Genomic DNA, 23,680 nt, shown 5'->3' on the forward strand with positions numbered 1-23,680 from the left:
TCCAAATGCAATGCATTGCAGCACCACATAATTCCAAGGGGTAATGAGTCTTATATGACCCCCACCAAACTGTACCAGTCACTCTATGCTGACCTGGCACGATGAAGTTGTTGATGCCAGAAAATCCACAAGTCGGGATATTGGTGTATTCCTCTGATTCCTTGGCCACGAACAGTGGACTCCGCTCATCTTGAGACGCAGACCCTCTAGCATATCAAGAGGGAATGGTGTACACCCCCTCAGCTAGTGAGCATTCAGCTCTTGTTTCTTTGAATCCACTTCGAAGCGCACCGCACATGCAAAGGGTTGAGGTCCTTGAAGCTCAACACCAGATCCTAGTATCTGCAGGCTGCCTGGACCGGGTCTGTGGACACTAGTGAAGTAATAGTACGCTATTGGTATGGTAACCCTGGGGGCGTGGCTTGAACGCCGTCGAGTATGGACGCCTAAGCTGTGAACTCCGGCCCGATCTCGATACTTATCCTGGCAGCGGGACTCCCCGGGCGGTGTTTGCGGTCCTGTGTGGGCACCCCTGAGCTGCGAAGTGCCCCAGCAACTTTCTGGGTCGAGCGGACGGTCCCGGTGGCGGCTAGAGGGTCGGAAGGCGAAGCTCTGCCTAGAGGACCCGGCCATCTTGCTTGCGGCTTACGGTGGGCCTCTCGTCCCCGGCCTCAAGTGACACTAAGGCCGGCGAGGCGGGAGAGCATCCGGGAGACGGAGAGACTCTGTGCTTGGGATAGGAGGCAGAAGCTACCCGCGTTCTGAGTGGCTTACCGGCAGGAGCGACCCAGGTGATTTCACAGCCGAAGCAGAATGGACAACTGGTGGGGCTCCCAACGGAGGGCCTGGCCATTCTCGCCTCGACTTGCGGCGGACTTCGGCCTCCGGGCTTGGAGTGGCGGCGCGGCCCCCGGGGGAGGGGAGCGTCTTGGTAGCGGCCTGGAACGACGCCGATTTGGAGTGAGGGCGCTGTCCACGCACTGAGCGGACGAGTTGGTGGGGGCAAACAAAGCGATGCAGCCGGCGGCCCTCTTGAGGCGGATTACCAGAGAAACCACGGGACGATAGGGAGCACGGCACGCATCAGGAGGCGCGATACCAGGGGGTGACCGGCCCGGTGGTTGGGAGCTGACGCCACCACATAGCGAGCGGAGCTTTGGAGCTGATCCCCTTGGTTGCGGGGGAGGACAGGGCACTGCGGGTGGCCGGACCCGGACTAGCGGTGGCGATTGACTGTGGCTCGGAGGGGCATGGCGGAACGGCTGTAAAGGAACCTGGCCGGGGTGCACATTTCAAGGGCACGGACCTGGACGCTGTGTTTTTCTCACCCTAGCTTGTGTCAACCAGCAAGAAGAGGGGGCTGAGACTGCTACCTCCCGCTGTGGACTGGTGGTGGGGTTTCGGTGCCCGGCCATATTGCGGAGGTGAGAAAGGCCTTGGGGGTCAGGATCGGCCCACACGAACTGCGGCGACGCTGGGTAGAATACTAGCCCGACCTACCAACGCGGAGGAACCGTGGCCTCCGCATGCCTGATGTAAGCCTGCCTAAGAGACGGTGAAGCTTACAGGAGGTGCTCCCTTATTGAACGGCGGTCAGCTGCGGAGTCTGGGGTACAGCCGCAGAGGGGGGTTGCTGGCTCCCGGGACATCCTGAGCAGGAGGCTGACGAAGTCGCCTTTCCGACCGTCTGCCCCCACGGACACAGCGGGGGTAACAGGTGTGCAGCTCCTAGTACTGTGGAGGGCGCCTAGAAGCGCTGGGCCTTTGCTATCAGTACAGGCGGCCGGATCTGGGGCTGAGAAATGGGGAAACCACGCAGGGTGCCGGGGACGGCGCCGGCCGACCAGGTCGAGGAATCGCCGGAGACCCAGGAACAGGAATTGACGGGAAACCCGAGCGCAGGGCTACAACAGCAGCAGATGGACCAGATCCTCAAGGCCATAACGGACACGAGGGACGCGCTGCGTCAAGATATCGCGCAGGTGTCGACAAGCCTGGGATTATTGAGGGCGGACCACGACAAGCTTGCTGATCATGTCAAGAACACGGTGCTGGAAAAGCTGGAGCCGACCCAAAAGGCGACGGATGCTACGTTGGATGACCTTCTGCGTAGAGTACAACAACTGGAGAAGAGGGCTGAGGATGCGGAAGGGCGCAACCGGCGCAATAACATTCGGGTGGTAGGATTGCCTGAAAAAGTCGAGGGGAGTGATATGGTCTCCTATCTGGAAGCGTGGCTGCGGGATGTGGTCGCCCCTGAGGGCCTGACGCACTTTTACACACTGGAAAGGGCTCACCAGGTGCCGGCCTGACCACCGGCGCCGGGCCGCCCCCCTCGTCCTGTGGTCGCGCGCCTGCTGCATTTCAGAGACCGGGATATCATTCTGCGGCAGGCCCGGGCGTCTGGCCCGTACAAGGTGGACAATGCCTCCGTCTCTCTTTTCCCTGACTACTCCCAGGAGGTTCAGCGGAACCGCTTTTCCTTCCTAGCGGTCAAGAGGGCCCTCCGCGATGAGGGTGTGCAGTACTCTCTGCTGTTCCGGCACGTTTGAAGGTGATGGTGGACGGGACGGCGACCTTTTGTGACACACCGGAAGACGCCTGGCAGTGGCTAGAACGATATCGTGCGGGCACGGACGGCGCTGGCAACTGGGACAAGACAGCTGAGGCTCGACCAAAACCCCGCAGGAGTCGGCGCAACCGGAAACGTACGTTGAACAAACAATCCCCATCTGCATCGCAGACCGAGATGGAGAGACTAGCTGCCCTGAAAGCGGTGTCTGTTATCTCTGGAGCGGCGACTGAGGCCTCACTGGCGGACCCAGGTTCTCGACCGGGATCAGATGAGGAGGGGTCTGGGGGTTCTGAAGGGGACCCCGGAGATTTGCCTCCGGTTACTCCACAAACAGCTGATGGCCAGATGGACGAGTGATCCTCTTAGATGTCGCCTGATGTACAGTAAGGGGCCATGCTTGTGCTGTGACAATGAGACGCCTGGAGCTGCTGGGGGAACATTTGCTGGAACAGGTGGGGGGAGTGCTTTTCTCCTGAGACGGGGGGGGGGAGGGACTCTAAAGGAGGGGGGGCTCGCGTGGGGCGGGACACTGCCGGGGTGAGGAGGTTACCATGTACGAGATCGGACTGACGCACTGAAGCGGGCTGATTGCTGTCCGGCTCGGCTGGTGTAGGGCCACCCCCTCTACCTCACATAACTTGTGAGTCTCTGGTTGTTACCAGAGTGTCCCCGTTAGCGGGGTTTGGGTTTGGATGGGTAACATCGGTTTGGCGCCTGTTCTGGGGGAGGGTGGGTTGAGGGCTTGTTGGGGTTGTTTCAAGTTGTGGGGGGTTGTCAGTGTGCCCGTTAGGTTGTGCGGGGTTGGGTTCAGCCGTATGCTTACTTATGGCGACCAGACTTGACTTAAAATGTACTACTTGGAATGTGCAAGGACTGAACTCTATGAGTAAGCGATATAAAGTGCATGCATATTTAATCCGTAGGGGGGTCCAGGTGGCCTTTTTACAGGAAACGCACATTAATAAGGCTGAAGGGCAGGCGCTGCAGCGGAGATGGAGGGGGCAGCTCTTTTTCTGCTTACGCTAGGGGAACCTTGATTTGGGTGCGCGCAGGTGTCCCCTTTCAGCCCATGACCACGATGGTAGACTCGGAAGGAAGGTTTGTGGCGGTGTTGGGCCGTCTGGACGGCCGAGATATTACGCTTTGCAGTGTTTATGCTCCAAATTCCGACCAAGTCTCTTTATTTTCGAGGCTTTCTGGGAGGTTGGCGTCCTTTTTTTAGGCACAGTGTTTATGGGGGGGATTTCAATTCTGTTGTGGATGTGGAGTTAGATCGTTCCCATCCTCCGCTGGCTCAGTCAGTGGTGCGCAGAGTGGCTAAGGCGCGGCGGGATTGGCAGGAGGAGTGGGGCCTCACAGATGCCTGGCGGACGCACCACCCCGCAGATAGTGATTATTCGTTCTATTCCGCTCCTCATGACCTCCACGTAGTATTCTCTGCACGTCAGGAGCCCAGGAACTCACACATCACAGTGAATATCTGGCGAGAACCATCTTGGATCATAACCTCTGTTTGATCACGGTCCTCTGGTCACGACAGTGTCAGGCGGCCCCCACATGGCGACTGAATACGATGGCGCTGGAAGACCCGGTGTTTTGTGCGGCAGTCAGGGAGGGCATCGAACATTATTTTAAGGAGAACTCGGGGATGGCGACATCTAGAGCGCATGAATGGGATGCCTTCACGGTTGTGATAAGGGGTGTGTGTATCTCGTCCACAACGGGGGCACGTCGGACCTTATTACGCGACAAAGAACGGGAGGAGGCCTGCCTGCGCCATGCGGAGAAAGATAGTCATGCGTCCATGGGTGGTCAGGGGGAAGTGCTGGCGGCGCGGGAACAGGTGGCCACTCAGGTCGAGAGGCTTCGCTGCTTTGATTACAGAGAATACATGGTTCGGGCACATGCGGAGAGGGACAGAGTGGGGACGCTGCTGGCCTGGCTGGCCAACCCAGCTGTCGGGGGCAATCCAATAGTATCGCTGACTACGCCCACTGGGGATCTGGTCTACAGAGAGAGGTCAATGACCAATTTCTGGATTATTATACATCACTCTATCCGAGTAGGCTGAAGGTGCCGCCTGATGGTCTAGACACTTTCCTGGAGGAGGCACAGTTGCCGCGATTAGACCCGGAACAGGGTGACGTGCTGGGTGCTGTTATTTCCCTAGGAGAGATTAGAGCGGTGATTAAGCACATGGCCAGGAAAAAGACACCGGGGGCGGACGGCTTACCGGTGGAATTTTACGCCTCATATATTGATCTCCTCGCGCCACAGTTACACCTGGTGTATGGAGAGGCTTGGGAACTGGGCAAGCTGCCGCCATCAGCTAGAGAGGCGATTATAGTGCCGCTACTGAAGAAGGGCGGGTCGCCCACTGCAAGGACGGCATATCGCCCACTCACCATGCTCACGGTGGATTATAAGGTGCTGAGTAGAATCTTGGCCACGCGGCTCTCGGATCATATGAGTACACTAGTGCACCCGGATCAGTTGGGCTTTATTCCCGCGCGGAATACTGCGACGTGCATACCGGGAGCGGCGGTGCTATCGGTAGATATCAAAGGCGTTCGATAGTGTGGAGTGGTCGTACCTGTTCCAGGTGCTTCGAAGCTTCGGATTGGGGGATAATTTCATCCACTGAACGCAACTGTTGTACAGCTCCGCTACGGCTAGGGTTCGTACGGGCCGCTCTATATCGGCGGCGTACCTGTTGGAGAGAGGTACTCAGCAGGGCTGTTCTTTATCTCCTCTCTTATTTGCACTGGCGATCGAACCATTGGCGGCACATGCCCGGCAAGGACGAAACTGAGGGGGTGCTGCTACGTGGTAAAATTCATTATATCTCCTTATATGCAGATGATCTCTTACTATACTTGGCCGATGCGGAGGACTCCTTGCGGGGGGCCCGAACCCTTCTCCGGTAGTTTGGCCGGCTATCGGGGCTGAGGGTCAACTGGACTAAGACCTGTCTATTCCCATTGGCTCCGGACTGCCCCCACCCCTCGACGTTGGAGGGCCTACGCTGGGAAACTGAGTGCCTGCCATATCTGGGCGTCCACATTTATCATACCCACTCTGACCTTTTCGAGGGAAACGTGGGCGGTGCGTTGAGGGGAATTAAAGGTAGCATGGGGTTTTGGCGCACCCTCCCGCTGTCGGTGGCTGGACGAATAGCGTTACTAAAGATGGTGGTCCTCCCGCGGTTGTTATACTTCTTCGGCACTTTGCCGGTGTGGATCCCGGTTTCCTTTTTTAAGACGCAACGATCAATGGTAATAGGGTTTATTTGGGGCTCTGGTAGACGGCGAGTAGCGTTGACCACCCTGCTACGGTCACGGGAGATGGGGGGCTGGCAGTCCCAGATTTCGAGTGGTACTACCTGGCAGCGCAGTTGCAGTGGCTTACACAGGCGGTGGCGTGCGAGTTTAGAGGCCCAGACGGACCACAGGCAGAGTTATTCCCCGCCACGTACTGTCCTTTATAGTGCTCCAGCAAAAACTTAGGCTGGATCAACTCACACTCGAAGAGCGCACTATCCGACAATGTTGGCTGCGCAGCCAGAAACGAGCGGGAATCCCCGTTCCGTACGCGCCGGAGATTCCTCTGGGCATGTGCACCGCCATTCCGCATGGCGGGGATTGGTTGGCACTGGCGGACTGGGAGGAGTGTGGAGTCCACATGATAGGGGACTTGTATAGGGACGGCGCCTTGTTGCCATTCCGAGAGCTGCAGAGTGCCTTTGATCTGCCAAGGGGAGACTTTTTGCTACATGCCGCCCTAGTGTCGGGAATCCAGAAACAGTGGAAGATGGGCCTGATGAAGCTCCCCACGTTGTTGGGCTGTCAATATGTCACGATGGCCGCTGGCACCTTCAAGACTATCGCCTGTTTATACAGGAGACTGGCGCTGGAGGGACTACCGCCCCTGGATAGGTTAAAGGGTAACTGGGAGGAGGACCTCGGCCAGTCGATACCTGAAACGGCCTGGCCACAGCTAGTGCGGAGGGCCTGGAAAGGCACGCGCAATGCCCGGTTTCAATTAGTTCAATATTTCACGCTACACAGAGCATACCTGACGCCGGTTAAAATTCAACAAGTTTTTGGGGGGACTCATTCGATGTGTCACCAATGTACTACGGAGGGTGCTGATTTTGGTCATATGTTTTTGTCTCGTATTGGACGGACGTCGTGGCATGTCTGAACCGGGTAACAGGGCGTCAGATTGAAGTGGGAATGGGGGCTTGCCTTCTGCTTTGGTTCCCACACACACCCGCCACGAAAATTACTAGCAAATTCTTCGATCTGGGGTTGATTATGGCAAAGAGGGAGCTCACTATGCATTGGAAGTCGAGAGTGGGACCCAGCTTTCGGAGATGGCGAGGGAGTTTCCAGCAATGGGCGAGCAGTGAAGGGACGCTTAGACTACAATTAGCCAGACGCACCTCTAATGACAAGGCGCTAGAAACGCCAAGGGCGTGGGGCGCGCTGGTAGTAGAACTTCAGACTACAGCAGAGGCAGATGAAGAGGATGGGGAGGAAGCGCCAGTGAGTCAGGGACCAGCGACTGGGACGGGGAACGCTGGGTAGCACACTGGGGACGGGACCAACTAGAACCACACAAGCACGCGACGGTTGCTGCACATTAAGTTGAGGTGAGATGCGGACCTGGCGCAGGGGCACGAAACACAACTGAACATTTAGCTAGTAACCGCTGGAGTCCCGAATTGGACGTAGTTGCACATAACCTCAGAAGGGAGTTAGGTACCTGAGCACAAGGGGTTTATGCCATTTCACTGGGGGGGTTAGAAGAGGGCACACTGACAGGGGGGGTGGGGTAGAGGGGAGGTGGGAGGGGGAGTTAAGCGAGAGATACTGGATATTGAGTACTGCTGATTTGCATTCTGAGGATAGGCCAATCGAAGCGATGGCCCTGATTGAATTGTACGACTGTAAGATGACTGAAGGAAATTTAATAAAATTTGTTTAAAAAAAAAAAAATTGGTATGGTAACCCTGATACTTTCTTGCTGACATTGATGTTCAAGTTGGTAGACTCGTTATTGAGCACTGTCTCTGTCTACACTAGCTCTGCTCAAGAGTCTCTCTTTGTCTAAAGAATGAACCATGCTGAGGGATGGGTGCTCTGCTAAATGACACAGAATGGATGAATGAAATTGGATGTGATGGCCTGTTTTAGTTTAGAATGTGAGTTAGGAAAGATTTGACTGGTATTTAGCAGTTGTAATAACAGGAGACTTTTTTTATGATTTTTGTTTTAAATAGACCATTCAAAGCACCATTATGATCAAAGGGACCTTAGGTGCCTCCTTGCAAGACTGAGAAGACGGGCTTTCTGTGTAAGCAAGAAGACAGTCTTTGATGCAGGGTTAGGGGTGACATAGAGTACAGTGGTTCTACGTTTGTGTGGGAACATATATGAAGGGTTCATATGTAAACTCTACCCTGTTTTGCAAGGTTCAGTCATGGCAGCCAGTGGTGATAAGATCGTGTATGAATGATCAAGCTTGTACATCTCATCCTAACTGCTGCTGGAGTCTGCATGGATCCACGTTGTAGAATATTTGCTGCATATCATTTGCCGCTCCCTTTCGGGACACGTCAGACTGATATGCAAATGGCATTCCTTTACTATGACACGTGTGCGAAAGGCAAATACAGTTCTGAAGTACTGGAAATGACCTTCGATATGGTTTTGTATGTTTATTTGGAACATCACTTATGTTACCAAAATCTTCATGGGTTTCAAGGGCTCAGATTAATATACAAGACGACAAAATCCTCAAAATTGACTACCATGAATTAAAAGTAATTAATAAAAACAAATTGGCATTCGTTTTCATGAATGAGGAGCTCCAGAAGTTGCATATTACGAATGAGTACAAAGAGTGCTGGCCAAATATATAAAGATATATATTTTGATGATTGGTAAGGATGCTAGACCCATCCGCTCTGTAGATTCCTCTTTCCATTGCCGCCCTTCGGTACTTCAGAAGTTAAGCACTCGCCTTCTTTATATGAAAAGAACAAGAAGGCGGGAAAGTCTGAGGCTGGAAGTATTGTAGAGAAAGCTACCCACTGTGTTCCACACTCTTATTGCTTTGCACTACTCTTCTATAGGAAAGAGGTAACAGCCGCAGAGAAGAAAAGAAACGAATGGGAAGGGTTGGTGTGATAGTAGCACTGCATTGGGATGGAGCTGAGGATAGTCTGGCAAGAAGTAGAAAGGTTTGAGAGAATTTGGAAAAGTAAGAAGAGCAGGCATGAAGAATAAGATGGGGGGACAGAAATGAGGCTTAGGCCTCTAATTCTGCCTCTTTGCAATTACCGTCCATATTCTGCTGTTTGATCCATATGTTATGTGCATTTCAATTATTCGAAGGGGGATGTATTTCTGTAATTCCCTTCATATTGGTTTCCTTAACACATTTTTTGGGAGCTAGAAATTAAAGAAGGGGCCTAGAATGTAGGGTACCAACATCCTACTGCTCCTAAACCATTACCAGTGGGTCGAGGTGCTAACAAGGCTTTAGCCTGTGCATTGATCTCCCATCTCTGTGGGAAGGGTTCTGCATTGAGGCAATATTGGCAATAAACAAAAGCTCATAGAACCAACACATATTGCCCAATTGGCAGGACGGGTCGCTGGCACAGGGTACTTTTGCTAAGTGCTCCAACATGCCTTAATTGTAATTTGTCTTTAAATTTGGGAGGGAGAAACCTAGGGCACATTGAGTGATTAAGGTGAGGTGGATCAGGATTTCTGCATGTACTCCTCCATTTCCAAGGCACCTCTTAGGATTATCTACACTGTTCATTTTGTATGCTGAGGTTATGTTCCTTTTTTAAAAATAATTTTTAATGAGGCTTTTTTGGTTGAATCATGCCAAGTGTCAAAATAAGAGTCATGCTACAGCATTGAAAGAAAGAAAGTGAATGCATATGCATGACAAGCGGTTCAGGTAACGATATACACTGTCAGAAAGACATATTCTGAAGGTTATACAATACCATAGTTTGAGTAATGGCCTCAGGATGAACACCCGTGTGGAATTTATCAATTGAAGGCCTAAGCTTAGGCTTCCCAGGTGCCCTATTGGGACGGATGTGGTGGGAGAGGAAGACAAAAACCTCTGTCAGCAACAAGGGTGTCACCGAAACTTGGGAAAAGTGTGAGGAAAAAGAAGCAACGAGAAGGGATCAGCATGGGCTAGATTGTCAAGGGGGTATCCTGGGGAGAGGAGGTAGGCATGGGCTGGGAGTTAAAGGAGACTGGGTGAATAAGGTGGTGGCTGTATAGGTAGCCCGGTCACCACCACCCCGGCATTATGGGAGACGAGGAATGGCACTAACCCAGTATGGAGGGGTTTGTGAAGCTGATGGTGGTGGGGGACAGTGACGCCATTGACATAACCGTATCTCTGGGGGTTACAGGGAAGGGGAGGGTCATCTCTAACCAGCTCCTTAAGTTGGGTTAGCATGGTATCCCAGGTTGCTGTACAGGGGGTGCCTGGCTTTCTCCCGATACAGAGGGGTGCTCACCGCTTTTTCCCAATGGAGAAGTGCTGTGTGCCATTGAGAAGCGGTTGTTTTATTCTTACTAACTTACAGAAGGGGGAGATTTTATTATGTATGCCAGTGTAGCGGCCAGTGCGTCTTGCTTCCTTCGCTCCGTTCCCTGTTCCTCTATTTCTGTGCCTGCTCACTATGAAATCTTCCTTTAATTTGGGACTCTGTCACTCATTATTTTTCCCCGTCTCCTTCAGTCACCTCTGGCATCACATATCATACTGGGATGGGACAAATGTGACAAGCCAAGTTGAGAAGTTGTGTGTTGGGCCATCCTTTAAAGCCAGCCTTAAGTGATCATCGCCTCAGTTCTTGGCAGTCTACAGAAATCCTTGATAAAGGCATTAGGTTGGATTCATCCTGGACAATAACCTCTCGCTAGACCCCAAGCTCACCCTCAACCAACATATTGAAAAAAAACAAAGAGCCTGGTAGCAGCTCTTTAAAATTGTCTCTTCCAGAAAGCAACTTCAGAACCGCTGTTGAAGTCCTCGTACAGTCACATCTGGATGGTGGTAATGGCCTCCCAGACTCCATTCTAACATCCCTTAAGGGCATCCTACTCCTGTGGCACATCTCTTACAGAACATGAAGAAATATTATCACATCTCCTGATGGACCTCCGTTGGCTGCCTTTGTTGGCCCGCATCATCTTCAAAACCAGGACGTCATTTACACAGGCATCTTAACCAGCACCCCTGCTTATGTTAAAGACACGCTCATCATCTGGTGGTTCTTGCTATGTCTGCAGCCAGAGCACCGTCAGACTGCAGACTAAGAAGTGTAAAAATAAAAAAGCAAGGCTCCAGGTGTTTTCCATCTATGCACCAAATATAAAGGACAATGTCCCCATATGCATCGGGCCCACACCAATGCTGCTCAGACTTAGGAAAGAGTTGAAGATGCACTTATTTTAAGAACACTACATCACAATAAATTAACAATCCACAAAACCGCTAATTCTGACTTTATAGTTGTCTTTTGATCCTGTATAGTACAGAGAGGGTTCTGTAGGGTCCGGAGAACACCGGCTCCTACAGAACCCTCTCGTATAAACGAACAAGAAAACTGGAAAGCAAGTGTACAATATAAACTAAGTTGAAGGAAAATATAGGGATTGAGGAAACAAATGCGACAAAGGTACAGAAGCCTGTGAGAACCTTTGTTGCCTTTTACAGTGATACCACTGAGATACACCAACGAATACATCTACAAATATTTTAACAAGTGTACGTGGAAATCGATACAAATATAAAAATGAAACCAGTAAGGTATTAACCAAAGAAGATATTGGTAGGATAACAAAACAAAGTTGAATCATATGGAACACCTGCCTAGCTACTGTCCTCTCATACAAGCACACATGGATGAATACGGGGACAGAACCGAATGTAACAAAGGACCAACAGATGACAGGGACCCAGTAACGATGAGCCATACAGACACACATGAAGGAACAAGTCCAAGACCCACAAAAGTAATCAACAGAAAATAAAATAGTAAAAATTAAACTGACGAATACCCATTACATATTGCCTGCAGCTGGAAAAGGTGAAAGCGGTTTGCAGTTTTTACAGCAACGTTTTTTGTCATTTTTCAGCTCTGCATGGATGGCACTCTGCTGATCCCATGCTTTAAACTGTGCTAGAAAACCAGATATTTGAGGTGAGCACATTCAGTATGTCACTAGTGTTGTAGGGTGCCCCATAAGAAGGAGCAGCTCTCCACCTAAACTTGTGAACTACTCCGAGATCTTTGCTTCCTATTTTGCATGATTTATTTGCCACTCTAAGCCTGAAAGGGTATTACGAAAACACACTCACACACTCACTCACTCTGTACCTTGTATAAAGTTAGAACTATGTACAATATGTATTTGTGAATACATATCAAACATTTCCTCCATATCTCAAAAATGCAGGAAATAGATACTACGTAAGATCACAAAAATGCCAAGAGCATCCTTTTTCGACTTTGACTTTCAGGAGGCAATTGAGTCGAAAAATCAAGACTTATTCTAAAAGAATGGTGTAGGGTAAAATGGTCTGTTAATCGCAAAGCTAAAGATGAGGGGTGAGCAGAAGACCCAAAATCCTTCAAAAGGGATTTTCCTAGGTCATGCTTCTAGGCCACAGTTTTTGTCCAACTGGTGCTTTCTGGCCAGGTCACACCTTGGCCGACTAGAATTGGTTACGTTTTAGTCCCAAAGTGTCACAGCTGGAGACATTACTTGGTTCCTACGTAAATTGCAACAGGATAGGAAAACCTAAGGCTGGAGACAGCTAACTAAGGCTACCTCTAACCCGATGGAGAAGCCTAAAACTTAAGGCACTGCATGTATGTATACAAGAGGTACTCCCAATGTGGGTTTCACAATTCACATTATCCAAGCACATGTAAGCGCAATCAACGTACAACAAGTGGGAATGAGAGGGCACAGTCATGACACGCTACACAGACGTGCCAAGGAGTTTACCCAGTGGAGTCAGGTTAGAAAGGGTTGGAGCCCACTGCTAGGATCCGCTCTCACCAACCGTTCGTAGTATGCATGTGATTGGTAGTCATGAGGTTGGTAGTCATCCATGCTGAAAGAAGTTACCGCTTTGAGAGGACCCCTAACAGTCTAGTACAGGGTTCTCCAAAGTCAGTCCTGGAGGGCTGGATCCATGCCAGATTTGTAGCATACTCCTATTTAGATAAATGTAGTTATCTTAACATCTGTCATGGATCGACCACTCCAGGACCGACTTTGGAGAACCCTGGTCTAGTACATTATTGTTTAGTAACACCTATCACATATAGTACTGGTCAGGGAATTTGTGACTCTGGTCTCCTGCACTGGCAACAATGTGGGTCTGCTAAAACTGCAAAATGATAAGGTTGTCACACATTAAGGGACTTGCGGCTCTACACTCACCGACAAGAGTCTGACCGCATGACTCAATTGCTCTTAGGCCCATTTAAGCCTCACTGCATTCCAAATACGGTGTCCCAAGACCCTGTAAGTGGTAAGCGCAGGATACTGTGCTTTGCATATGGAGGCTTCCTGAACAAGTTCTCCTTAGAAACAAGTCTCTTGAACCATTCTTCCATTGCAAGCTCTCTTGCCTCCCTGGAGCTTTATCCAGTTACACTGACACCACAACTAACGAGGAGACGCTGCAAGAGCACTCTGTGGATGGACTGTAAACTGCCTATTTGAGAGGCTTGGATCACAACACTGCCATCCTCGTAACCTACCGGGCCACTATTGCACAGTGGCACTGCCTGGAACCCAAGTTTCGGACACCCACTGGATGCGAAGAAGAGAAAGAGAAACATCGAGAGTCAGTCCGATAGGAACAGAGAGACAGCAAAGGTAACACAGAAATAGTTGGGTACATCTTCATAAAATCGAGAGGAGAGGTACCTTCATTCCGACTGAGGCGAGGGAGATAGAGAGCACATTTTGTAATGAGCTAAGCACGCAATGCTGTCCACCGTGCATACAAAAAGTGAATGGAATTAAAATCGGTCACAGGAGTTGGCAAGGTTTATAGTAGAGAACAGTGTTCAACGTACCTTGCTCCATGCTGTCAGGGGATAACTTTAGTATCAGTATCTACTTTAGTTCATCTAAAGGTGGCCATTGTTGCTTGCACTGATTAAAATAAACATCTGCAGAACTACAGTCCACAGTTTTCTGGACCGTATATCTGTTAGAAATTCAGTTAGCGGTCAGGTTTATTTTTTGGGGGATGCAGACAAATAGTTAAACGTGCGGCAAGCAACCTCAATCAAAATATCTTCTCCTACTCCGTCAGCTCCTCCTCCTTTTGACTATCTCATCGCTCTGGCTGTCTGTACTATCCCTTACTTGTATGGGTGTCCTGCATGGCTATATCGCTTTCGTCCCTGAGCCGCCCTCCTCTCTAGCTGCGTTACTTTCAATCCCGCCCCTTACCCAGACTACCCCAACCCTGCCACAAAGTGAAATGCGAGGACATGAACTCGACATAACCGCCAGGTTTACAGGGGCTTTCTCAGTGTCAGTATTCCTTTTGCTTTGTACAAGGAGGCGATTGCAATACTTCTTGAAATTTAAAAATACCTAATCAAATGAAGATGGCTTCTGTGAACTTCTTGAATAGTCCAGTGTCTATTCCAGTTGCTCCCACTCCCTCATCCTCCTGGTAGAAATCCTAAGGCTGTAACTTGACGCTCTTTGTAAACAACTCGAGATCCTCTTTCTTATGCTGCTAATTTTAACCCTGGTACCTTTGTTCGGAAATACTAAAAATAGGTACTGGTTCAACTGTTAGGCTTTCTTCAGTTCTTCTAAAGGATTGTCTTACTCTTCCTTCAGTTGCGCAAACCCGCCATGTCTGGGCATCCCTACACGTGCTCATTACAACACGTAATAAGCCAGTTCACCAAAAATGTGACAAATGCATTATTTTTAAACTGCCCTACTTTGGCTGTAGACTAAGGGAGGCATATGGTGAACAGTGGAGTACTTCACTAATCCCTGTTGCAAGTAAAGGATTTGAAAGGTAAAATCAATGGTCTAAACAAGATATGAGAGTAACTTGTATGAGGTGTTCACAATCACTCTGCGCCCAAGTGCATTGGTGCACACCTGGAAAATAATTCTTATTCTCAGAATGACGTCAGTTAACAATCTAAGATAAGGATCACAACCAGCGAAGCAATCTACCACTGCTACCATCTACAGTGTCTCTTAAACTTTTGACTTCTCTGGCAACAAGGCTCTTCAATCTTTAATGACCAATGAGCAACATTTCTATGGTGCTTAAAATTGTGAACAACATCCAAACGATAATGGAAAATATCAGCGCCAATTGGTTGGTAACATCATTGAAGCATGATTTAGACCTGCATAGAATTGAATATGTATGAATATTACGTATCAGCAATTATACATTTTATTTACTGCCCATGACGAGGTGTTGAATTGCTTGCATGAGTGCCATGCTACTCCTCAACCCAGGGTTAGAGGGAAATAGGTAGTACATTAGTAATAGACGTCTCCTTTTCCTTGTAGGATTAGTTGTGTTAAGTTAGTTAAGTTTGTGCTCTTGACATCTCATGCCTTTATTCTAGAATTTTTAATTGGGATAGGTTAATGGAAGTGTATTAGTATAAGGGGGAATGTGAGATGGTATTGGGAGTGGTAGACATGTACGTGTGTTAATTGGATGAAATAGAGAAGATGTTTGAAAGGATGCTGGGGAGTCTATTGCAGTCAGAAAGGTTTAGTGGGAGTCAGGCAGAGGTGCACTTGAAAAAAAAAAGACAAAAATTTTAAAAATACTCACACAGACTACACACACATCTAAATACAAAGATTACTTAACTACCCAATAGTCGGTCAGGCCCTAAAGAACTGGCATGACAGTGGATGACTTGAAAGAATTTCCATGTTGTAAAAATGGTGCATAGATTAAGCTGGTGGTGCCGGGTGAACCTAAGGGAGTACTTTGGGTGTCACCTACTAAGATCCTATAATGCCTTACAGCACAGATTAATTTACAGGTTGTAAAATGCTTTGGGATGAAAGTCACATTAGTAGTCATTGGTTGATCAATGTGAGGGAATTTGGTTACATCATGTATGCATGTGTGCTTTTTGTGATCCTCTTGGGGAGTTAGGCATGTCTAAATATACACCAGGGAGTCTGGCACTTGTTTTGTAGCTGGTGGCTAATTTTTGTAATAATCAAAATTGCCCTACAGCAGCGGTACTAATTTGCCCATTTGTGTGGTGGGTTAATATGGAGTTGTTCAAACAAGTCGTAGGAGTGTGTTCTGTTGATTTTTCAGCCTAAGATTGCTTATTCTCAGCATTTTGTTACCGCGTCCTGACCGAAGTGATCTAGTGTACCGCAGTCACAATTGACATGCGCACATCTGCTGTTTTAGGCTAAGCTAGGAGGACATAGGATGTACCTCCCACAAAATAAAAATGTGTAAGTGCGTGGCGGGCTTAGAAAGGTGTGTGATGGGAGTCCCCTCGCCCGCCATCGCTTTCCCTCACAACCCATCCTTCTCAGCATCAGCTTTGTTGTTTGAGAGAGCTAAGGGTGTAAAGGAAAAAGATGCAGTGTATGTACCACCTTCCATATAGCCTTCTTCCCCCGTTACCTCCCAGAACCAATGCGGAGTATCAGGCATGGAGGTGGTAGGATGGGCTTCTCCCACCCCTACCCTTTCCGACTCCTCAGGAGGGAGGAGAGAAGCCCACCCACCACTCGCAGATGGATTTCTTAGGGCCTGTCAATGTGAAAGGAGGTTTTCCCTCCATCAGGAGGTAGAAGGCCCCAAAGGAGATGCTTTATAAACTGTCTGCTCTGCACTATTGCGTTAAATAAATTGCTTGCGCTTATGACCCATGTAGACCATTCAACTGTGTACATACGGTCTTATATTTTTTCCCTTTGCACAAGTGAGCAATGTACTGCTTTAAATGCCTCTGCTCTTCCTTTGATTGGTGTATATGGCATGACATTTGCATGTACAACGGTGCAAGTGCATCAGTGTGATAAAATAAAGGTTAGCAGCTGACTAGGGTTTCAGCCCTCTAAATTGTGGATGTTTGTTGGAGAACAGGTTGCTACACTGTTTATCGTTTTCTTTTTTTAAGAATGAGCCTATAGATCATTCTGGGCTTTAAACCAGTGACCTGCAGCTTCCGCCCCCCCCCTCTCATTCTACCCCCCCCACATTATACCCCCCCCCCCCTTTCCATCCTTGGCTCCCTCCATTCGCCTCCAGCTCACACCGAGCCCTTAAAAGCCTGGACTTCTTATTGTATCGTCGCTGTACTTTTTTGTGTAAATGGCCCATTAAAGCACGCCGTCAATCTCTCTTCATTTCCGTTCAGTAAAACTAACGACGCTTGCTTCGCAATTAATTTAAGTGAGTTAGTCACGGGTGGCGATTATTATTTTCCAGAGCAGAGCGTTTTTTGTTTTTTTTTCCATAGAGCGACGGAATGTGAGGAATGCGCGTCTGCTGTGGTTGTGAACTTGTTTGAAAAGGTGCTAAACTTTTCGTCCTTCTCCCTGAAGGGTGCTGTGCTGTGGGATGTTTGGTCAGGCTGACCGCAGTCGGTGTTATAATGTGTGCCGTCACGCTATCTGCGGGGATGAACTTGCTGGAAGCGCTCCAGAAAGTATGAATGTCTTGTATGATCCCGGCTGAGTGTCTCTCCCTCTTGTGTCTCCTCCTTCCAGAGGTGGAAGAGCTGCTGTCCTCCCTGAAGCACGTCCAGCACACGCTGCTGGACCCCCAGAGCCAGGAGGACGTCGCCCTGCTGCTGCAGCTGGCCCACAACGCCGACTTCCAGAACGCCTTCAAGATCCACAATGCGGTGGCCGTGCACATGAACAGGACCAGCCCCCCGTACCCGCTGCTGGCCAACGCCCAGGAGCTGACGCTGGAGGTGGGTCTCAGTGCGCGTGAGAGTACCGCGTGAGGCGTGACGCTCGCCACTGCTATTGGCCGCGCGTGACCACAGTTTGTGAGTGGTGCATTGCTTGAAGGCTGTAAAAAAATGTGTGTGTGTGTGTATATATACATATATATATATATTATGTATATATTTTTTATATTTATATTTCTTTCATGAAGTGTCATTTATTTTAAGTGATTTGTATTGTGCCTCATGCTGCTCTATGTGCTTATATCATTTATGGATAGATTCGTACACTGAAACACATTTGATATATACATGTGTTCACAGCAGGAGCGCGATGAACTCCTCCCCTTTAGCAATTACAGCGGGAGGAGGTGGCTCCTTTATGGGCCGCTTCTGTTTGCAACTGGCCAGAAAAAACGTTCATAATTAAAGGTATAAAAACAGTGGGTTGATGGAAAAATGAGAGAAGGATGGAAAGTAAAAAGGAAGGAGCGGTGAAAGGTAGAAAGGGCTATATGATGAATGGATGAGTGAATGGGTAGGCGGATGGATGGGTTGAAGGATGGCAGAGTAAAGGGAAATGTGGATATATGGATGGCTTTACTGATGGATGAGTGAGTTAAAGGACGGCAGTATTGTTTGTATGTGTCTTTGGATGAATGCATAGATGATGGATGGGATGGTGAAAGATGGAATGGTGAAAGATGGAATGATTGAAAGAATGAATGAATGGATGACAGAATGTTAAGTAGAAATGGTGGATATCAGCCAGCAAATGGAAGGGTGAAAGGAAGAATGGATAGATGCTTGGTGAAAGACAAGGGCGGCCTTCTAGGGAGAGTCGGGCTCACTTGTTTCGCTCACTTGATGCCATCAAAGTGGTGGTATTTTAATTTTCTGACTACTACCTTGGTAAATAGTAAATGACAAAAACAAGCTGGGGTTGATGCAGAGGTGTTTAAAGAACGTTGCAGGCACTTACAAATTCACTACTTACAGCACCTGCAGAAAGATTTTGGCCATCGTTACCGGCAGGCCAAAAGTCTTATCATGGAAGCAAGGATACATCAAACATTCAGTGAGACTAGATGTTGGGAGTTCTGTACAGCGTTTTGTGATATCAATTTTCAATTGAGGAACCTCTTGACTTCCAGGTTTGCGTTCCAAATGAAAGTGCCCGAGCAAGTTTACCATTTAGGTATCCATTTGCAGTACATCGGGTAGTGCATGCTCTTTTAGGTGCCGACTGAAACTCTAAGTGCTTTGTGGGCTTAGCAGAAAAGTTTAAGGCCCCAATATTGAAAATATCTGTCAAATAACATGGATAAGGCTTGGCCGGTTTTAACATGACTGTAACCATTTCTGCCATATTTGTAACAAGTCATGGTGATTTTGTGGAATAGCTGGTTACAAACATTGCTTTTAAGCCTCATCTTCTTTGAGACCTTTTGGTTTTTTAACAGTGGGTTTAGAGGCCGCCATTGTTTACGATTGGTTGGCTTTTCGTCACTTTCATTTCCTTGCTGCTTAGTGGTCAGCTGCTGTAGGCTTCCTTTCACTTTGTGTTTGTCCCTTCCAGGAGCATGACCGTTTTACTCCTGTCCTTCCACTGCTATTTTTTTTTCTTCAAGAGCTACGTTTTCTTGGCGTTTAAGCAGCCTACCAAAGTGCATCTTTTTGTGATGTCTCCTTTACTTACTTAAACACTTTGTATTCCATCCTCTGCTGTCCCTCCTTTGTCTGACTGCTTGCTCTTTGCCCTCCCTCCTGCCCTCAGTCGTCATCTGTTTGACCCATCCCCTCCCTTCCACCCTCAGTCATCTGTTTGCCCCACCCCCTCACTCCCGCCTTCAATCATCTGCTTGCCCCATACCCTCGCTCCTGCACTCAGTCATCATCTGCTTGTCCCATCCCCTTGAACCCGCCCTCAGTTGTTATCTGCTTGCCCTATCCCCTCCCCTCCCTCGCTGCCCTCAGTCGTCATCTGCTTGGCCCATCACCTCCCTCCCACACTTAGTCATCTGCTTGCCCCATCCCCTCCATCCAGCCCTCAGTCTTCTGCTTGCCCCTTTCCCTCCTTCCCTCAGTCTTCTGATTGCCCTATCCCCTCCCTCCCTTCCACCCTCTGTGGTCCTCCCCGTGCCCCATCCCCTCCCTCCCGCCCTCTATTTTCATCAACTTTCCCTGCTCTCTGTTGACATCAGCTTGCCCCAGCCCCTCTCTGAAGGAAGTGTGTGCATGATCCTAGTTCCTCCCACCCTCTGCCGCCGGTGCAGCTCCTCCCTCCCATCCTCTGCTATCTGTGCAGCCCCAGACCCTCCCTCCCACCCTCCGCTGTCGGTACAGCCCCTCCCTCCCACCCTCCGCTGTCGACAGCCCCTCCCTCCCTCCCTCAGCTGTCGGTACAGCCCCTCCCTCCCTCCCTCAGCTGTCGGTACAGCCCCTCCCTCCCTCCCTCAGCTGTCGGTACAGCCCTTCCCTCCCTCCCTCAGCTGTCGGTACAGCCCCTCCCTCCCTCCCTCAGCTGTCGGTACAGCCCCTCCCTCCCTCCCTCAGCTGTCGGTACAGCCCCTCCCTCCCTCAGCTGTCGGTACAGCCCCTCCCTCCCTCCCTCCCTCCGCTGTCGGTACAGCCCCTCCCTCCCTCCGCTGTCGGTACAGCCCCTCCCTCCCACCCTCCGCTGTCGGTACAGCCCCTCCCTCCCACCCTCCGCTGTCGGTACAGCCCCTCCCTCCCACCCTCCGCTGTCGGTACAGCCCCTCCCTCCCACCCTCCGCTGTCGGTACAGCCCCTCCCTCCCACCCTCCGCTGTCGGTACAGCCCCTCCCTCCCACCCTCCGCTGTGGGTACAGCCCCTCCCTCCCACCCTCCGCTGTGGGTACAGCCCCTCCCTCCCACCCTCCGCTGTCGGTACAGCCCCTCCCTCCCACCCTCTGCTGTGGGTACAGCCCCTCCCTCCCACCCTCCACTGTTGGTACATTCCCACCCGACACTGTCGGTGCCGCCCCTCCCTCCCACCCTCCGCTGACGGTACAGCCCCTCCCTCCCACCCTCCGCTGACGGTACAGCCCCTCCCTCCCACCCTCCGCTGACGGTACAGCCCCTCCCTCCCACCCTCCGCTGACGGTACAGCCCCTCCCTCCCACCCTACGTTGTCAGTACAGCCCCTCCATCCCACCTTCAGCTGACTGGTACAGCCCCTCCCTCCCACCCTCCGCTGTCGGTACAGCCCCGCCCTCCCACCCTCCCACCCTCTGCTGTCGGTACAGCCCCGCCCTCCCACCCTCCGCTGTCGGTACAGCCCCGCCCTCCCACCCTCCGCTGTCGGTACAGCCCCGCCCTCCCACCCTCCGCTGTCGGTACAGCCCCGCCCTCCCACCCTCCGCTGTCGGTACAGCCCCGCCCTCCCACCCTCCGCTGTCGGTACAGCCCCGCCCTCCCACCCTCCGCTGTCGGTACAGCCCTGCCCTCCCACCCTCCGCTGTCGGTACAGCCCCGCCCTCCCACCCTCCGCTGTCGGTACAGCCCCGCCCTCCCACCCTCCGCTGTCGGTACAGCCCCGCCCTCCCACCCTCCGCTGTCGGTACAGCCCCGCCCTCCCACCCTCCGCTGTCGGTACAGCCCCGCCCTCCCACCCTCCGCTGTCGGTACAGCCCCGCCCTCCCACCCTCCGCTGTCGGTACAGCCCCGCCCTCCCACCCTCCGCTGTCGGTACAGCCCCGCCCTCCCACCCTCCGCTGTCGGTACAGCCCCGCCCTCCCACCCTCCGCTGTCGGTACAGCCCCGCCCTCCCACCCTCTGCTGTCGGTACAGCCCCGCCCTCCCACCCTCTGCTGTCGGTACAGCCCCGCCCTCCCACCCTCCGCTGTCGGTACAGCCCCGCCCTCCCACCCTCCGCTGTCGGTACAGCCCCGCCATCCCACCCTCTGCTGTCGGTACAGCCCGCCCTCCCACCCTCGGCTGTCTGTACAGCCCCGCCCTCCCACCCTCCGCTGTCTGTACATCCCAGCACTCCCACCCTCCGCTGTCTGTACATCCCCTCCCTCCCACCCTCCGCTGTCTGTACATCCCCTCCCTCCCACCCTCCGCTGTCTGTACATCCCCTCCCTCCCACCCTCCGCTGTCTGTACATCCCCTCCCTCCCACCCTCCGCTGTCGGTACATCCCCTCCCTCCCACCCTCCGCTGTCGGTACATCCCCTCCCTCCCACCCTCCGCTGTCGGTACATCCCCTCCCTCCCACCCTCCGCTGTCGGTACATCCCCTCCCTCCCACCCTCCGCTGTCGGTACATCCCCTCCCTCCCACCCTCCGCTGTCGGTACATCCCCTCCCACCCTCCGCTGTCGGTACATCCCCTCCCTCCCTCCCACCCTCCGCTGTCGGTACATTCCCACCCTCCGCTGTCAGTACAGCACCTCCCTCCCACCCTCTGCTGTCGGTACAGCCCGCTCTCCGTTGTCTGTACATTCCCTCCCTCCTGCTCTCTGCTGTCGGTGTAGCCCCTCCCTGCCTCCAACCCTCCGCTGTCTGTGTATCCCCTCCCACTGTGTAGCCCCTCCCTGCATCCCACCACCCGATTTCTGTGTAGCCCCTCCCTGCCCTCCACTCTCCGCTGTCTGTAGCCCCTTACTGCCTCCCACCCATCTCTGTCCATGTAGCTCTTCCTGCCTCCATGTTGCCTCCTGCGCATCCTCCACCCTTCATGTTGCCTCCCAGCCCACAATAAACAATACAAGCGTTTGCAATGCAATAGGACTCTCATTTACATGAGACCTATTGCATTGCATCACAGACAACGGGGGAGGGGTAAGAAGGGGGCAAGAAGGCACAGACAAAGTAGTGCTCACAGTCTAAACAACTTGTACTGTACCGTGTAACACTGGAAGTAAAGCGGCCAGTAGCCATGGGCGGGTACAAATGACGGCATGGCCAAAATAAGGAGGGACTAACAAGCCTCATAATCAATCAGACGGCAGTATTTACGAAAGACAATGACACAAGACAATTAAAAACATGGGCGGAGATTGATTTGAATTTCCATGGAGCTTCCACTCCATACTCCATTACTGCATGCCTCGCAGAGCGAGCAGCGCATGCGCGCTGCTGCTATAGTCTCGACCTAAAAAGCGCTATGATGCTGTAAGCGTTGGCAGCGTCTTATCATTTTTTCCCCACACCCTCCCTTGTCCCCCCCGTGTTGTTGCCCACCCTGCAGTATTTTTTTAAAAAAAAGAGCTATGATGAGACCAGTGTTGGCCGGGCCAAACACCCTGCTTATTTTTTCTAAAACTTTTTGATCACTTCAAGTTCACTCCAAATCATTGCACACATTTTTGGTCATTCTGGTTTCTGTTAATTGAAGGCTGAAGTTAACTGCAGGTAAATGAAGACTGTAGAGGTGATATTGGTAGGTTCCTCAGTAATTCCACACACTTACCATTAATTGTCAAAGATGCTTCTGGCAGTCTAATAGACAGCATTCATTCTTTTTCACCTGCAGATGTTGACGATATGGTTCATCCTAATAAATATTGCCAGGGCCTGTTGAGAGTTAGGCCGTGCATAGCTTAACAAAAATTAATGTGTCCTCCTGTAACTAAACTGATGCTCATGTAAAGCGCTCTGATACCCGATGTCTCGGATCTAGTTCGCGCTATATAAAACTAAAAAACAAAAAAAAAATAGCTGCCCCCTCAAAACTGGAGGGTAAGGACACAAACGGAGGCTCTCCCCATTGCGGGGCCCACCATGGGGTCTACTCACAAATTGCGTTTGGTAGTACTGTTAGTAGTACTACTAAAGAACTACAGAATGCTGTTCACAAGCCTAAGAATGTAATTCTCCACCTTTCCTATCTTTTCTGCAGGGAGATCCTCACACATGTAAGATGATACAGTAGTAAATGTGGGAGGAACCGGGGGAGTGGCTGGAAAAAAAGGGACATACTTATTACTAAATGGGAGTGGGCCATGGAGGGGTTTTGGAACGGACATGCTAAGCCCCACAAACGAGTAAGCCTATTGGAATTTACAAACTCCACTTGTAAAGTTACTGCAGCCAAAAAAGGACTTGAAAGCAGCACTCATTTAATCCAGAAC

At 50.9% G+C, this 23,680-nt stretch overlaps 1 protein-coding gene across 1 annotated transcript in view; it reads left to right on the forward strand.

Moving 5' to 3' along the window:
- PALS1 (protein associated with LIN7 1, MAGUK p55 family member) overlaps positions 1-23,680 on the forward strand; it is a 423,019-nt gene that overhangs the window by 136,593 nt on the left and 262,746 nt on the right. The window contains exon 3 of the mRNA XM_078659539.1: positions 17,398-17,606. Coding sequence (XP_078515665.1) covers positions 17,398-17,606 — 209 coding nt within the window. The remainder of the gene's footprint in view (positions 1-17,397; positions 17,607-23,680) is intronic.

The sequence above is a fragment of the Lissotriton helveticus genome, chromosome 9 (assembly GCF_964261635.1).
Source record: "Lissotriton helveticus chromosome 9, aLisHel1.1, whole genome shotgun sequence".
Taxonomy (NCBI): domain Eukaryota; kingdom Metazoa; phylum Chordata; class Amphibia; order Caudata; family Salamandridae; genus Lissotriton; species Lissotriton helveticus.